General features: G+C 33.9%; 1 protein-coding gene across 1 annotated transcript; it reads right to left on the bottom strand.

Moving 5' to 3' along the window:
• Window positions 1-11,098: 11,098 nt before the first annotated feature.
• LOC116116346 (cytochrome P450 704C1-like) lies at window positions 11,099-13,447 on the bottom strand. The gene is made up of 6 exons (XM_031402436.1): window positions 13,139-13,447; window positions 12,471-12,686; window positions 11,771-11,860; window positions 11,498-11,506; window positions 11,310-11,386; window positions 11,099-11,225 (listed from the first exon to the last, which is right to left on the bottom strand). Exons 1-6 carry the CDS (start codon window positions 13,445-13,447, stop codon window positions 11,099-11,101), a joined length of 828 nt encoding a protein of 275 aa, XP_031258296.1.
• Window positions 13,448-18,399: the final 4,952 nt, after the last annotated feature.

The raw sequence follows: 18,399 nt of genomic DNA, 5'->3' as shown, positions 1-18,399 counted from the left end.
AACTACTTTAATTAATGGATTAAAATGAATTTGTGAAATTCTAGAAACTTAAACATTGATTTAGCAATGGGTAATACTATACTTATATTTCAATTTCATAAATTTTCTCTCATAATTTTGATATGACAACTTATAATTGGTCAACCTTAAAATAAATTTTACTTATTCGTTATGAATCTTGCTTACCTAATTATAAATTAACTAATTATAAAATATCATGTTAGACAGTATAACAAAATATGTGGGGTTGAGTTGTTTATCCTTTAGCAATTAGCACAAATCACGTCACTAATTAATTTATTATTTGATGTTTGAAGCGTATGCATTTGCGTCATATTTGCATAGAAGCTTCTTTCGATAGAAACACAGGCCGTGTATAACGTTGATAACTTCTCTTTAAATGCAAACTTGTGCTGTTTGACTTTTATAAGTAATAACTACTTATGGGTCCAACGTTTGAAGATAATATTGATTGAATTTACACGTCAATATATAATTTTTGCTGTTGTTACTACTAGAGAGGAATATATTAACCAACTATAGAGAGGAATTTTTAAATGTTATGAGATTTATTATTAAATTATTATTTTAAAAATGCCTAATGAATCATGTGAAATTAATCAATTATAAATCAAGTTGGAAGGATAATGGCAACGAATCAACGCGAGCTATGCTGTGTTTTGATTTTACTTTAATTATACCACAAAAAATAACGTGTAATCAAATATATGATTAACTATGGTACTCTTGTCTTAATATATATACTCGTGATTAAAATTAAATCACAATCATTTAAAATTTAATTATTTCAAAGCTATATTTTAATACCTGTTTCTATGCATATTAATATAATTTGAATCAATTTCTAATCAAATCAGCTAATCCATTATCTATTCTAATTTGCTGGGTTTAAATGAACAATAATTAAGAAAAAAAAATGAATGCATGTTACATATTTATTTACAGACGAGGGACAGTTAAATACCAAATACTTACTATACTTATTTTTAATTAAAACAGATAACTCAAGAGGCTTCATCAACTCTTGCCACGGTGTCCACATAATAAAATACAAATTATTTATTGAATTCATACATATTGTTTTTTTCTTCTCTGTGTATAAGGGATAATGAGCAAAGAGGAAAAAAAAAAAAAAAAACGCACTTAAGATAATTTTGACGAAAAAAACATATTTCTGAAATAAATTTATTAATTAAATTTATATTTGGACAGAAAATAATTCTTTTAACTGTCACATAGTAGTTTGATAATAACTAATAAGCCCCCACTTATTTTTAATTAATGATTTTGATTTTATACTTCAAAGTTCAGGCGGAAAAACTGAGAAGAATTGAACCACTATTGGGTAATCCAGCGATCAATTAAGACTCTTGAGTGTATTATTCAAAATGTCCTGAATTCGATCTACCTAGGTTACTAATACGGAAGGGGGGGTGTTGGTGGGGAAAAGGAGGACGTGTGATTTCTTTAATTGCATTTACGATATTAGTCATTACTGTTTTCCGCTAAAATAATAAAATAGTACTTATGAACTGTTACTATTTCTTTGACGGCATCACGCATAAGGGTATTAAGTGTTAATTTTTTAAATAATATTGGGTAGTAAGTGATGAAAGTTCCCATACTTGGAACGTAGGGGTATGATTTGAAAATATAGGGGCGTTTTTAAAATTAGCTAATACATAAAAAGTGACGTCGTATCGTATTTAAAAACGCCGGCTTTTACAAATTTTTTAGCACAAAGCGGTAAAATACTACAAGACCCCAAAAGTTTATAATATTAATAGCAAGCCTTGTAAATATTAATTTTAACTTTTAGATTAAAAGAGCTTTAATTAAGAGAAGAAAAATTAAATAGAACCATGAATAATTGGCATTGCAGGTGGCAATATAATAATTTGAACAATACTAATTTTACAACATAAATTTTTGTATTAAATTAATCAGGTACAGAATGAACAGAAGACTGCATATATAAAAACCAACTTTAAATTATTTCAGTAAATGAGATTATGAGAATGAATGATATTTCATGGAAACAATATAATTTATATGTCACTTCAGCTGGTACTTTTTAAGTTTTGATTATATTTTATTTTCCATATCTAAGTGCTATAACTATTCTCTAGTCTCGTTCAAACAATTTTTGATATTTTTTACTATTATATAATAACTCTATCAAATCAAGCTAATATTGTGATCACTCTAACTCTCATCCCTATCTTAATTTCCATCTCTCAAAATTTTAGATTTTTTTTTTTATTATTAGCATTATGGAAGAACGACGAAAATTAATTGATTGAAAAGAGGAATTAGCCAAGGGACACAAAGAGCTTTACCCATGATAACACGGAGGGAGGGAGGGGAGATCAAGGAGGTTCCCTCCTTGATTTGAAAAATTATCAAATATAAATATGAAATTAGTTTTTAAATTCATCAAATATATCAAATTAAATTTTTAGTTTTTACCAAAAAAATCCCACAAATACATTTAATAAACTGTATAATAAATTTTATATCTATTATTTAATTGTACAAAAAACAAAATGAAGAAAGTTTATATATCTTTTCATATATTTTATAAAATAAATATCATTTTTAAAATTTATTTGTCAAATTAAACTACTGCCAATTATTTTATGTTTCAATACTTCTTACTCAAAAAATATATATATTTGTAAGGGCTAGCTTACAACCCACTGTCACAACCTTCTACTTAAATTGCGGATATTTACATTGAGAATCGAACTTGAAACTGTGTGACTATCCACACTATCTTTAATTCGTTATAACCATCTAAACTACGTATAGATGGGTCATATCAAAATATTGAAGTTAAGAGAAAAAGATAAATATCAAAAATTTGATGTATTATTTTAAGAGGTCAAAACATAAAAGTTAAATTACAACAAAAGTTATAATATTTTATTATAAAATCTTGATAAATCTTTGAATAATTTATTAATAAAAATTTTATTATAGTTTAATTTGGAGGTGTTGTTATTTGTGTTGGCTTAATAACTTGTTTATTTTATAAATTTTCTTGGTTTTGTTTTACACTCGTTGAAGTATTATAAATTGACTCAATATTGTCCAACACAATCATAAATATATTAATTATAAAGAGCCTTATAAATAAATACTCATATTTTGTATAATTTATAGAATTTGAGATGAGACCGACTTCTTTTGTTGAATGAGAGGATTACCCCCTTTTATAAACTAATAAGTTTGAGTGTGACTAGTCGGTGTGGGACCCAACACTCCTCCTCACAGTCAAACCCATTTGTTAGATCATACATATGTTGGGTCATGTTTGTTGATGGAGATAGTGACTGTCTCTAACTCTCACCCGTTAGTCAAGCACTCAACTCAATTGGGCTTAGTTATGACACCATGATAGAATTTGAGGTGGGCTTGACTCCTCACCCAATAAGGTCTTATTGAATTTAAGGATTACCCTCTCTTATACACCAGTAGGCTTGAGCGTGACTAGTCGGTGTAAAACTCCAACAAATATATTATTTATTATAAGTTTATTTACAATTGTATGGTTAAATTTAATTAATGTTCTTACCCCCCCTTAATTGAGTTCCTGGCTACGTCCTTGCTTGATAACGAATAATTAATACAAATTAAACAAAACAAAATAGACAAAATGCATTAACAAATGAAAAGAATCATTAGATCATATGGTAAAAGAACATTAGATATTAAAAAAGAAGTAATAATATATTAAACTTTGTCTCTTAATCTTACAATAACGACCAATATAATCAACAGTATAAATAAAAACATTCTTAATGTTGTTGAATATAAAAGACCCCATCAATTTCACCTTGTTATCGTTTTTTTTTTTATTGTCTTGGCTGAGTGATTTCGCCTTGTTACCGTTGCCGACTCGAAAAGGTACCCAAATGGCGAGCTCGCTCCCCCGCCCCTCGCCGGCCTTATCGCCTTTTGTGATGACAAAAAATGCCATGAAATTCCAAGTCAAGATGCCCCACTTCTGGGACCTTTAATTTGAAGGTTTCATGCAATTACTCTACCTCCTGCATGCCCATGCTTCAGATTTATCCTAATCTTGAAAGGAAAGTTTTTATTTTAAATGGACGAACTACGTCATTGAAAGCTATACTAATAAAAGTTTACTTTAATTTTTTTGTATTAACTTAATTTTTTTCTCCTTTATTTGTACTACTCAATTTATTACATAATTGGTATTTTGCTAATTAATCTAACATTTGGCAAAGTCTTAAATGAGACTGAAAAACCATATCATTCGTATACATATTCGATAATATTAGAACATTACACATATTCGATATATATAAACTGATTTATGCAAACTAATTTGTTTTAATTATATTTGAATGGATTTAAATTAGGGATAAACTAAATGAATTATAGTGGATGATATGTCAATCATGTAAGATTGTCCTATCTATTTGTATGGAACAATTTGTATATGAAGTTTTTATGTGTAGTATTACTTATAACATTATGTCACCTAACGCATTAATTTTTTTTTTTTTTAAATCATTGTTTTTGTTGGTAATTAGATGAAATCAAAATAATCAAATGACTTGGTACATCCGTTTCACCAAAAAAAAATTCTTAAACTATGAATGATGTGGTATATATGCCATTGAAAAAAATTAATAAAACATAATACTATTTGTAGATGGTAAAATCTACGGTTGATTCGGAAGGGATGGATCTTGTGAAGATGAGCCAATGAAAATCGTGTGGACCTGTAGGGACAAAAAGAACGAACATGAAGGCTCGAGTGACACCGATGTGGTGTTTACTATAGGCACTCTAATGCTCAAGTCAGTACGATTGAAGGTATTTTAGTGAGGGCTGAAAGCGGGAAAAGGGTTTATCGTAATAATGTGGCTTAGGACAAGACCATCGTAAAGTGGTTGGGGCACAACTTTACAGCGGCTAAGAGAGGTAAAGTTAGTCGAAACTAAGCTTTACAGTGGGAGAGGCGACGGTTCTTGTGAGCAAGAACTTTGAGAACTAAAGCTTTAGGCTATTTGTGAATGAATAATAAGAGACTTGACCTCTGTTTATATAGTGAGCCTAGAAGGCTTGTGTCCTAGTAGAACTTTGAGTTCATGAAGTCAATGCAGACTCACCACTTCCCATTCTTCTATAGGACTACCACTACATTTGCGAGCCAATATGGGTAATGTACTTCTCGGACCGACTCATTGCTTAATAACTTCTTTACCTCCTCATTGATCACTCGGTTCCGCTCAAGAGCAAACTTTCTTCTCTTTTATGGATGCGAGGATCTATGGTGTCTTCCAGAGGTTCGAGCTTTGGCTCAGACTCAGCGATGATCATGGTTCTCAGAAGAGGCCATTTCAGTACTGCATGAATGGCATGGTTGTAGCATTCCTGGGATTCTTTTCTACAGCTATTGATTGTTGCGACCCTGCCTAGAGTTGGGAACCTTATTGCTTGGCAACATATTGAGGTGACTGCACTCATATCGGTCCAGGATTGATCTTCCAACAATGACATTATAAGTGGTCGAGCAATCCACCACTAAGAATTCTGTCATCACCGTCCCGATCTTGGGTTCTACCCTCAAGGTCATGGGTAGGTCAATTGTTCCTTTGGGGACTAGGCTATCCCCAATGAATCCATAGAGTGACGATGGACACGCCTTTAAGTCTCACTCTATGAACCTCATTTCTCGAAAAGCTCCTAAGAAAATGATGTTCGTTACACTGTCTTTGTCAACCATTACCCTGAGTACTCAGATGTTGCCAATGATCACATCATGATTGTGGCGAGGATATTCTTCACACTCTTCCATGGTCAATCCTATCACCTCGCTCTCTTGTCTAGGCCGCTTTGGCAGCTTCTATTAACAACTCATTACTCGGGAGACCGAGTCTGTTCTGGGCTCTCGCACATATTGCTCACGAGAGTGCCTTGAGCTCCCTGTAATGTCGGGACCTCCATAGATCATGCTTACCAGAACTTTGTTGTTGGCTAGGGCTTACTGGATCTGATTATTTTGCTCACCTGTATTTTCGCGAGCTGGTGCCCATTTGACAAATTTTTTTTAGGTGGCCTCTTCGTATCAGATCTTTGATGGCATCATTTAGAGCCCGGCATTCATTGGTGTTGTGTTCGATTTCCCGGTGAAATCGATAATATTTTTGACAATCTCTTCTGCCAGGAAGCCCCCTCCCAATCCTTTCTGGAGTGGGCAGTCTTTTAGCTTCTCGAGAGACTTCTTATATATGAGTTATATCTTGAGTGAGGGGGTGTACTTTGCATATCACGGGAAAGGTTGCCTTTGCCCATGATTTTCTATTTTTTGCCTCTTTTGGAACCTGTTCTGGTCCTTGTCATTGCGGTCTTGACCCCTCCATTTATTTGTTGGGCGATCTTGTCGCCTGTCTAGGGCTCTTCTTGGTGAGCTTCTAGCTAAGGCTGCTAGCAAGCTTTCCACTCGCTGATGTTTAGCGGCCATTTGATAGAATTTTGCCAGGCTCACATGGTATTCACTTTGGAGTTCTTTCCACAACTCCGTTTGCAGTCGTATGCCTGCAATTAGCAAAGTCTTTATCGACTCTTCAGGTGCATTTGCGACCTTTGCCTGCTCATTTTGGAACCTCATTAAATACGAGGTTAGTGTTTCATCTCTTTCCTAATGAATATTGCTTAGATAGCTGAGCGACATTGCGAATTGTCTCCTTGCTTGGAATTGTTGTAGGTATAACGAGGAGAATTGTTGTCAAGAACTAATCGAGTTCGCCTTGAGCCTTTTGTACCACCTCTTGAAATCCCTTACCAATGTGACTATAAAGCAAGGACATCTTGCCAAGTCACATACCTAATGTAGCTCCATCAGGTCGTTGAAAGAGTCAAGGTGGTCTCTAGGATCCTTTTTCCTGTCGAACTTGCTTTCTAACGCCCTAAATCCCTAGGGAAGCGGGGTTTGAAACTTTTTTCTTGTACTTGAAAGTAACATATGCTTTTCTATGTTTTGCAATGATTGCAAATGGCCTCTTCAAGCAGCTGTGCTTGAGAATGTTTCCGCAGTTATCTAAAGTTGATCATGTAGTTGAACCAAGCTGCAGGTTGAAAGAGAGACAGAATAGAGATTATACCTTTTTAGCTCGAGGTTGTACAACATTTCCTGTCAGAGGACTGATTTTTTCGCCAATCTATGCTTCCAGCACTGATAATTATCCAGAGGAAAGCATTCACAATACTCTGGAACCTAGCGATAAAGTTGCAAAGAGAGCTTCATACTGGTCAAGTAAAGGACATAGCAATCCTGTTGTGCCCGAGACACTGATCTATAAGTTGGTTGGTGATCTATGTGTTATTTCTGAAATCAACATACAACCTTTCCATGGCATCTACACCTCAAGTTTCAGCCATGAAGCTTCATCATTGGTAGGCAGCCATTTTAACGTCGTTCCACCACGCTTCTTTGATTTTCTCGGGGTGAGAGTCACATAAAGTTAAGAAGGAATGAAAAGCTAAAAAAGATTCATTTCAAGGAATCATAAAAAGAAGACCTTAATATTGATGCACTTCATGATATGTGATAAACTATTAGAGGTAAAAGAGAAAGGATTTTTGTTTCAGTTGGTGACAGTGCATTAGTTTTTTTTTTTTTTTTTTTCCTAATAGGGACGCTTGTCCATAGATCATTTTTGTTTTAAAAATTTATTAATTTAAACTATAGACGAGTGTCCATTCTAGGTGAATGCTCATCCATAGTAAATGAACTCTCGTCCATATAATATGGATGAGAGTCCATTTAAAATGAACAGTCATTCACTAATCATGGACGCTCGTCCATATTTGATGAATGGTCGTTCATTCACGGAATATTTGTTAATGTACTACGTGGTTGCATCTAATCAGGTGACACGTCGTTCGGTACAAAATTTTGGTGTCGGTAGCATTATTGTTAATAGATAAGACCTTTTATCTAATTTATTGATCAATAAAAAGACATTTTATTCTATATTGCGTAAATCATTATTGTAGGTATTGATATATGTCCTTAGAATGGTAGAACCGTGACCAGGGTATCAAGTGTTTCAAATCTTGATAGTGAGAACCCTATGAGTTTATATGGTGATCATTCTAGAAACGTCCATAGCCCTAGTATTATTTTGAAATAAGGGTACAAATAATATGGTAAGGCTATCATAGTGTTGAGTGACCCTGTCAAAAGGCAGTGACCGATCTCACTTGTCAAGGTTGTTTGGTGACAACCTGGTGCAACACATGGGTACTTGCTGTAAGCAAGTTCACTGAACTAACCCACCAGAGGATTCCATATGGATGGTAACCCCAGTGTCTATGGAACAAATCCTCTAACAAATGGTGGTGCATGTGATCCTTAGACTTGAGATCACCAGAGCGTCTTGTGCACCGATTGGTGCAGTTTGACACTAGCCTAATGCAGTTCTATTTAGAGCTATCAATATGGTAGTGAGTGGCTGCATCAAGGAGTGTATCAAGATATGGTGTATCAACAAAGGATTCATCACTCTCGGATACAGGAGAAGTTATCTCACGACGCAATTCAGTAAATGGCAATGACACTAAAACTGTAGTCACAGTGGGATTGAATTGTTACTCTATCCAGATTATTATTTCGGTTATTGGTCTAGTAACTGAATACATACATATCGAGAGTAACTGAGGTTGACACTATTTCTATGTCTCGGTCTCGTTGAGATAATAGATGATGAAAGGATTGGATTGTATGGTAACCATATCGTTAACAGGTAATTGCTTCGCTGAATCCGAATCTATCAGGTGGCCATGATGCCTTGCTAGGGTTCAATCTTGGTCTGTGTATAGTGAGACGATTAATTAGTGTTAATCGCGATACTGTACACTACCGTTATGATAAGGAGCATACGGGTCACACACACAGAAGATAATTTAAGAACTAGTTTATAAGAAGGGCATTTTCGTCTTTTTAAGCAAAATGGTATTTTGGTAATCTCACAGTTCAATTAAATTTGCTAAGGTCGTAGCCTTTATTTAATTTTATATTAAAAATTAAATAAGTGAGATTATATTTAAGTATGTGTTCTCATATATTTTAAATGAAATATTGTTATGTTAAATATATTTATTATATAATATATATATATATATTATATATATATTATATATAATATATATATATATATTATATTATATATATATAAAATTTAATTTATTTATTAATTGAAATAATAATAATAATAATAATTAAATATCTAAATAGGGCTGTTTGGACATAAGGGTTGTTTGGGTTGATGCCCAAGCCTATTCTATAAGGGAATAGGGATTTTGTGCACTACATTAACTGCAGAATTTGTGAATGAAATACAATATTCATTTAATCATTAAGATTAAAAATTCCTGCCCCCTTTCTCTCTTCCACGCCAGATTGCTTTTTGTGTTGAATCAAAATTGTATTGATTTTGTTCTTGATTTTTGAGGTAAAGAAGATCTAGCAAATCCTTTAGTTCTTTGGGGTTATCTTCGTGTAGACTACCGCTAGTTCGATCCTACCCTTGAATCGGTAGCGAACTAGTTTAGGGCATCTCTAACCCACGCCAAAATGGTGCAAAAAACACCAAATTGGCGTGGGTTGGTACCCAACCCACGCCAAACACTGCGCCATTTTGGCGCATGTGCGCCAAATTTGGCGCAGCACTGTAGCACCGCGCCAAAATGGCGCAGCACAAATAAAATTTTTTTTTTAATTTTGATTTTTTTTTTTTTTTTAATTTGTTAAGTTATATGGGTATTAAATTTTACATCAAAAATCAAACCAAATTTGAGTATTGTATTTAATTTAATTTGATTTTATTTATAATAATGATATAATTAAAAAATGATGAAAAATTAAAAATAAAACTTTATTCAATGCAAATATTAAACTACAATAATCTAAAATAAAAATTAACACTAATTAAAAACACTAAAATTAAAGAACATACTAAACTACAGAGGCTCACCATGCTCTTCGAATGCATTAATTGATCATTTGTGGGAAGAACATACTAATTTGGAAAATAAATTACTATCAATATAGAATTTTACCTTTGTGGTTGTTGTTTTTTTTTTTTTTTTTTTTTGTATCATTTTATATTAGATGTAATGTTTTTCTATAATGTTTTTCTATAAAAGTAATGTTATTTGATTAAATAAATGCTTAATTCTATTAAATTAGTATGATTTCAATAATATTATTAATAAAATATATTCCCAATATTTAATTAATATATACAAAATAATGAGTGAAATAAATAATTGTTGATTATTACAATAAAAGAAAAAAAAGAATATTCTAAAGAATATTTAAGGAATATTCTTTTTGGTGCAATATTGGTGTTGTGGATTGGAGATGGAATAAGTGTTGCACAAATTGCACCAATTTGGTGGACATGGGTTGGAGATGGTCTTAGAGATAAGTTGGAGAAGCCTTCAAACGTGTGTATGATCTTAACCAAACTGTTTTTGCGAATTCTAATATAATATATAAATTGTAAATTTGTGTCATAATCTTAGTTCTAAGGAATGATCCATATTGTAAATAATTTTTGTTTTCCGCTGTATGACTTGATCGTTATATCATAATGCTCAACTGACTTCACTCTAGCGTTGGATAAAAACGGTAACTCCAAATATCTACATCTTTTTTGTGTTCTCAAGTCTATAGATATGCCTTTGACTTCAATCTTTCGTAATAGTCAATTGAAATTTTTTTCTTAAAAAAAATGTTTTATTTACATTGCCAAATGCCATATTGTCTAGATACTTAACTTGATTACTACATAAGCAAATTACAAAATGGAGAAGCTTCTCCAAGAATTATCTTTCAACTAGAATGGAGGTCGAATTGAGAGAAGTACACAAGCACAACAAAATAATCAACTAGATTTCGTAATATTGTCATTGGCTCAGCACTTTCTGATTAGTAAAGTGCCAAAGGCAGTTGGAAGAAGTTTAAGCATTAAATATAGTGTCACGGCTCGATTCGGGAAGACGCAAAGACGGAGTCCACCATCAATATGAAGAGTCAGAGCAGTTCTATATGGGACGGTTTACTTTCATCATTGAGCTTGAATTTGTAGCTTCCAAGAGGATCATAGAGAAAATTCATTTGCCTGTAAGCAAAATCCTTTCCTAGACGATTCTCGGACCCCCTGTTCAACACCATTCATCCAATTGATTAGCTTGTCTAAAAAAGAGGTTATTTACTCATGGTTATGAGCAGACTCTTATCTAACCTGGAAGGCTGTGAAGATGAAAGAGCTCTTGGCTGGAAGTGACCCTTTTCACTGAGCCATCTTCTGTCGGAATTCCTCTGCATCATACCCCATAAATCTTTCACCCTGCCCATTGCATAAGGGACAAGTCACATATCTCCTTTTTTCACACAGTAACCATCAGGCAGTGTGTCGTCAGAAAAACAAACCTTCGGATCCTGTGACACCAACCACAAATACTTCTTTCAAACAAAGCCAATGATGGTCTTAATATATTAATCGACCAGGTGTTGGAGGGTAACCCCAAAATCGTATCAAACATTTATGAAAATTGAAATAAAAAATTTTGTGCGTAATTAACAACATTTGTCGAGTTCTACCTCTGCTTATGCATGTACTTACCACCGGAAACTGCGGATAGGTTGAGTGTCTCAGACAAAGCTGCGGGGAGATAGTGATCTTGTCAAGGGTTTCTTATTTACTCTGGCTGCAAGTTCCTCAATGCTTGAATTACTACTCACTTGGGTTGCTTCTATTATTTCTTTTGCAATCTTTTCTTGTATATCAGGGTACTTACAAAGCAAGTAAAAAAACCAAGAAACAGTGGTAGCAGTGGTGTCTTTCCCAGCAATCATAAAATTGAGAACTATGTCCCTCAAGTATTTTGGATCGGTTCTTCAGTTCCAAAAACCTTGACAGAATGTCTTCTCTTCCCCGTAATATTGATTCGTTATTTAATCATACAGATATTACCAAAACTTTGAACTAAAACGCAGATGGTTCAAACTATTGTACCACAGGTGTAAATCAACATGTGGATTATTGAGTTGCTCAATTTTGCCTTTAATTAATTTATATACAAACTCATCAACGACTTTGATATTCTTTCTCAATTCAGCCTCTGATCCAATGTCAGGAACCGCCTAATCTTCCAAAAGAAATCAGCATACGAAAAGAAGTAATAGCATTTGCTTTATCAAAAGCATCAGTGAATCGAGCGCCTTCCTCGTATGTTCTAGACAAACCATCTAAGTCTATACCCAATTGACTTTAAACACAGAGTCTAAGGTTGCTTCATGAAAGATCCTGCAATAAACTCATAATTATAGTGAATCAATCATCAATAAACGGAATTAATACCTCTTCTTGTATATAAAAAGTAATCTTATTAGAAGCTCATACTTGCATGTCTAACGGTCGGTTTGATGCCGAAGCTTCAGATACTATTCGAGCAAGCTTTACAGCAGTGGTTTTAAAGACTACACTGCTAAAGTCCCTCAGAATCTTGGTGGAGAATTCATAGCTTGATAGTTTCCTTTGATGTTTCCACTTGTCTCCGTCTACAGCGAAGATCCCATCACCCAGTAGATCTGTCAAAATGTTATATTGGTACAATCCCTGCTTCCATGGACGTGGTAGAATTAGAATTTTCTGCTAACCATATACTATGTGTTCAACCTTGTTTTGGGTTAAGAATAAAATTACTTAAAAAGTGTACTAGCATATCTTTTTATCTGAGTTTCAAATAGTAAAAACTTATAGATTCAATGTGCAAAATTATTTCCACAATTGATTTCAACTACATCTTTTGGAGGAAAAGCTCAGCCTTCAAACTTTCTGCTTCCATTTGATTCTCAAGATAAACAAATTCATATGGAAAAGAAGAAGATGTCTCCATACAAAATGGAAGTCGGCAGAGCTGTGCTGGTTTCCTTCTCATTCAAACAACTTAGCAGCAATTAAACATATAACTGGAAATGAGTAAAAATTAGAAGAAAATGAAATGCATATATCAATTTGGAATATTTTCATGATTTATTTTCTCAAGTAAAGCTATAATAGGATATTACCTTGCCATAGTTTGGAAAGTTTGTTTTGAGCATGTATTCAACAACTGCAGGGTCAGTGGTGAAAATCTCACTTCTGAACAAAGTAGACAATCTGTACGTTTTGTGTTTGCGTGAAAGGTCAGTCATGAAGTCATGGAGCCTGTAGAAATTGAGTACTTGGCTGAGGTGAGAACTGCCGATTGGGTGATATTTTTTTGCCTTCTGAGGCGATTTTGGGAAACGGAAGAGGATAAATATGGCAGATATTAGAGCTAAAGCCGCTGCTGTGATGGGGATGAAGAAGGAAGAACATTCATTTAGGTCGATCATGATTAAGGTTAAGCAAAGCAGAGAAGAGCAGGAGTGAGATTTCGGATTTGGCTAATCAACCACAAGTCTTATGAGATATATAGAGCAAAAATTCTGCAGTATCATTGTCAAAATTATTTGAGATTTGCGCTATTCAGACTTTTCCTGACAGGCTTTATTATTATTATTTTATCTGGCATTTCCCCACCTTTCATGGGTGGGCCCATTATTTAATTTATTAGAAAACAATTAATAATATGCACGCGGACAAATAACAAGACAAAAAAAAAAAAAAAATCTGACAGAATTAGATGACATAAATGCCCTCCAAAATGAAAGAATACTGATTTTATACCCCAAGAAAAAAAATAAATAAAAAAAATAAAGAAACACAAAAGCATTGCATCAATTTTATATAACATAACCACCACTCGGTGGCACACGGATCAATTAAAAATTTTTAATATATTATTTAAGATGTTTTGAGTTTGATTCACTTGAGTTATTAATAGGGGTAGTTATTGAGGGAGTTTACTTGACTGTTAACTTCAGGATCCCAAAATATTAATTGAGGTGCGTACAAACTGAACTGATCAACAAAAAAAAATTATTTAACATGACAGTTAATTTGAAAATATGTTTAATCCAAAATACAGAACATGCTGATTTTACCCAAAATAAAAAAATTTGCATTGATAAAACAATTTTTGAACTCTTTCATCTAAAAAGATCACTAATTTGTACGACATTTAATCATAAAGTCTATTTTTTTCTTTATCAAACAATTTCATAAACTTAAACAATAAAAACATGAATATATGTTTACACCGTATGAAGATATATATGTATAGTCATTTTTATTACCTGTCCACATTTAAAAATTGAAAAACAACTATACTTTAATGAAAATGTTTTTCATTTTTTTTCATAATATCTTTTCAATCTATAAATAGAATTATAAAAAATATATATTAATTTAAAAAAAAAAAGGCCCATCTTTTATTACTATAAATATAATCAACTTCTAATTTGTGATATCAATTTATCAACTACAAATTAAATAATTCAATACTCTTTCACGTAGTCAAGTGATTTTGAGGGTGTTTTTATAGCATAAGAACAATTAAAAAATGAATTATATGGATTTATTGAACAATTCCTTATCCCAAAATAAAAAGAGGTGAAGAAATTTCATTTTAAAATAATAATATCTTATTAAATAATTAATAAAAATAGTTTCTTTTGTTATTAAGAATGCAATATGTCACTTGTGATGTTTTTATTATTATTATTATTAATGAAACAAAATTATTTGGTTGTTAATTTTAATATAGACTAGTGATACATGAGATTGTTAGTTGTTGAAAAATCTAATTCAAAATTGAATTAATTTCATTCATATGTAAATGAAAAATTAATATTTAAAATGATAAAATTATATAAAACAAATTAAAAAAAAAACTATATTATCCAGTAAATAATAAGGATTGCAATACTAAATCCATTAAAATAATATGTTAGTTAAGATATCTATTCATAATGTCATCAGATCACTCATTGGAATGTTACAAGTAAAGGTCAATGTGTTAATCCTTATGTTGATTGTTTTTTAACCTAATAAAAAAAATGAATTAAGGAAATATAAAACATCATGATTCAATTATTTAAATAATTTCAATTATCATTGATTTATAAAATACTATAAATGAAAGAGATTTATGTAACTACTTTAATTAATGGATTAAAATGAATTTGTGATAAGTGTAATTAATAAAGGTTGATTTACGTCACTAATTAATTTATTATTTGATGTTTGAAGCGTATGCATCTGCGTCATATTTGCATAGAAGCTTCTTTGGATAGAAACTCAAGCCGTGTATCTTTAAATGCAAACTTCCGCTGTTTGACTTTTATAACCACTAATGGCTTAAGATAGAATAATCACAGGTCCACCCCCACTCTCGTAACCCTCTTTCACAATTTTCGACCCGATAATTTATCATTAATCAGCTTATAAAATAGATTACTTCTGTTTGTATGGTCCAGTTAATTGACAAATTAACCAATGACAAACTGTCACATCATAAAAAAATATTGTGGACCTAACATTATTATCAAAAATAATATTGCATTAATTTATACATCAATATATAATTTTTGCAACCCTAAGAGTTGGTTTGATGGTCAAGAAAATTTACTCTCTCCGTTGAGTTTTTTGAATTCAAACTTTAGGATCACCTACCACAATAATATTATTGTTTACTTGATTCTTTGTGTTTATAGGTTGTTCAATAGGCTCTGAAGATTAGTTAAAATACGCACAAAATAACTCGAATACCTTAGTTAATAATCATATTAACTATCTATGAGAAGAATTTTCAAATCTTATGAGATTTATAATTAAATTATTATTTTAAAAATTCCTAGTGAATCATGTGAAATCATAAATCAAAGTTGGAAGGATAATGGCAACGAATCCAGCCTATCGAGGGAATTAATCAACGCGAGAAATGCTGTGATTTGATTTTACTTTCAATTGTACCACAAAAAATAACGTGTAACCAAATATATGATTAACTATGTTACTCTTATCTTAATATATATGCTCGTGATTAAATTTAAATCATAATCATCTAATTTAATTATTTCAAAGCTATATTTTAATACCTGTTTCTATGTATAAGGATATTGTTGATGCGTGATTTTGACACCAACGAAATGCACGTGTGAAATGTTGAGTTGGCCCGAAAGACACACGTGAATGGAAAGTAAAACGACACTAAATGCAGTGAGATAGGAGTTTTAAAGTGGTTCAGATGCTAAGGAAGCAAATCCTATGTCCACTGATGTTTTTATTAATGATAATGGTCAGGTCGCTTTAGACGACTGACTTTACACTGATGATACAAGGTATCAAAGACTGTATTTTCTAGAGAGAGAGAGAGATAGTTTTGTCAAGAGTAAAATGTGCGAATCCCCTTAATGAGAGAGGAGCTCACATTTTATAGTGGGATGCCTTGAGGTAATGATCACTGAATCTGTAAGTTGGTGGGATGATCCGTACAAATCCTTCTTTTAGAGCAATTCACGTGATTTGCTGTAGGGATTGGACAGGCAGGATCATCACAACTCCTTGCTGGCCTGACGTGCACCCATTACTCTAACGAAAGCAAGCTGTGGGGTGCAACCATGATCACACGACGCAGCCGCGCCAGAATGGCAGTAGACTCTTCCCAAGGTCTGACCTTTTGCACTTAACCGGGCGTCATGTCAGCCCTATGTTCCCAGGCATAACAGAAGTCCCCTCGTTTTTAAGGTTTGAGAATCAAACCTTGGAAACTACAAGTCATGCCGCAATTGGATGATTCCTGGAGATTCTGAAAATTCTGAAAATTCTGGAAATTCTGACCTGTCTGAAAGTAGGTCGAGACGACACTTTTTCGAGAACGACCTCGCATGTTCATTGTTTGCAGGGGACGAACAACCTGATTTCGTCAGACGTCACCTGTTGTTCTTTTAATATGGGTGCATTTAATGAAGCAGTCCCTGCACTGACAGATGTGCCCTGTGCGTGATAAGTGCCAGCCAGATGCATTAAATGCGTTGTACGCTGACACAGTGCGCCTTATCAGGACATTAAATGAGCAGTACGTTGGAACGACGCCCTTTATCAGAGCATTAAAAATAGATTTGAGACGCAATTAATGCTCTGAGGAAGAGAGATGGCCGTCGTTTGAGCTTTTCAACGGAAGAGATGAAGGTTTGACTTTATCCAGTCGTGACGCTTACTCTTCCCCGCTGATGCGCGACACATGGCCGTGATCAACTGTGAGAAACCTTTGCCGCCCAAGCACCGTTTCGATTCTAAGAAATCGAAACGCCGATTCATACGCTATAAAAACCTCGAGTCGTTCTCAAGCAATGTCACCAGAGCCTTTTTCTTAGAGAGTAAAAGATTTTCGCAAACTTGGAACCTCTGCCTTTCAAACCAGCATTTTTCCAGCATTCGAAGCAGAAGCTATTTTCATACTCCAAGAGGTAAGAGCTTCTCCCTGTCTCTGTTTCGTTATTTTCCATGGTTGAATGGCGTCTGTCTTCCGGTAGCCTATCACAGACGAGATGCTTAGGTCAGGTTCGAGCTATGAATGGCGGCTCAAATCATGCTGTTAGGGTTTCCTTTGGAATTTAGGGAGTTCGTTTCCTCCCACATCATCGTACGAAATAGCATACGGCGGCTAAATGACCATTCTGCTTGTTGCTTTGGCAGACCAGTAAAATGGACCCCTCAGCAACCAGATCCGAACAGGGAACCGGTTCGTCCCCACAGGGTGCTCCAAGCATCCCTATCGAGGTCTTCTCAGTTCTTACCGGGGATGAGCTCGAGAGGGTAATAAAACAGTACGGCATCGAGGTAGATGCTTTTCTCGACATGGCACACTCATCGCAGTACCCGCTAAGTGGTCTGTCCACGGTCTCCGAGGAGATCATCAAGGGTGGGGGACTAATCCCCTTCCACCCTTTCATCAGGTCGCTTTTGGACCACTTCGGGGTCGCGCCGATGTAGCTGACTCTGAACGCGTACGTCATTGTCATTGCAATGTACATCGTGTGCCAAGAGAACGGGCTAGGCGAGCTGACCGCGATGGAGGTCGGCTGCTCGTATTATTTGAAAAAAAGCAAGGCCAAGGACTCTTACTACTTGTTCAGGCAACCTACTATCGCCGATGGGATACACAGCTACCCGAGCAATGCGGGAACCTATGAAACGAAGTTTTTCTTCTTTCATTATGACGGCCATTGCCGCTTCCAGAAACCAAGTAGGCTTTTTTTTTTTGACAAATTCATTGCACTCGAAATATGTTTTTCTAACGACCTGACTCTTTTCTGACAGTTAACAAGACGACCGACCTAGGGCTGCTCTTCAATAGAAGTAGGATCGTGCATTTCGGCTCCCTACCCAAGGACAAGCGCGA

Source organism: Pistacia vera, unplaced genomic scaffold (genome assembly GCF_008641045.1).
Source record: "Pistacia vera cultivar Batoury unplaced genomic scaffold, PisVer_v2 Contig77, whole genome shotgun sequence".
In the NCBI taxonomy this organism is placed as follows: Eukaryota; Viridiplantae; Streptophyta; class Magnoliopsida; order Sapindales; family Anacardiaceae; genus Pistacia; species Pistacia vera.
The sequence above is the reverse complement of the archived record's forward strand: the minus strand, read 5'-3'. Positions and strand labels throughout refer to the sequence as shown.

Bases quoted from the DNA above. Each gene is read 5' to 3' on its own strand.
- LOC116116346 (XM_031402436.1), bottom strand. From the start codon at position 13,447: ATGATCGACCTAAATGAATGTTCTTCCTTCTTCATCCCCATCACAGCA. The intron at 12,687-13,138 runs GTAATATCCTAT...CCATGGAAGCAG, and splicing joins ACTTTCCAAACTATGGCAAG to GGATTGTACCAATATAACAT. The intron at 11,226-11,309 runs GTTAGATAAGAG...GGTGTTGAACAG, and splicing joins TCATCTTCACAGCCTTCCAG to GGGGTCCGAGAATCGTCTAG.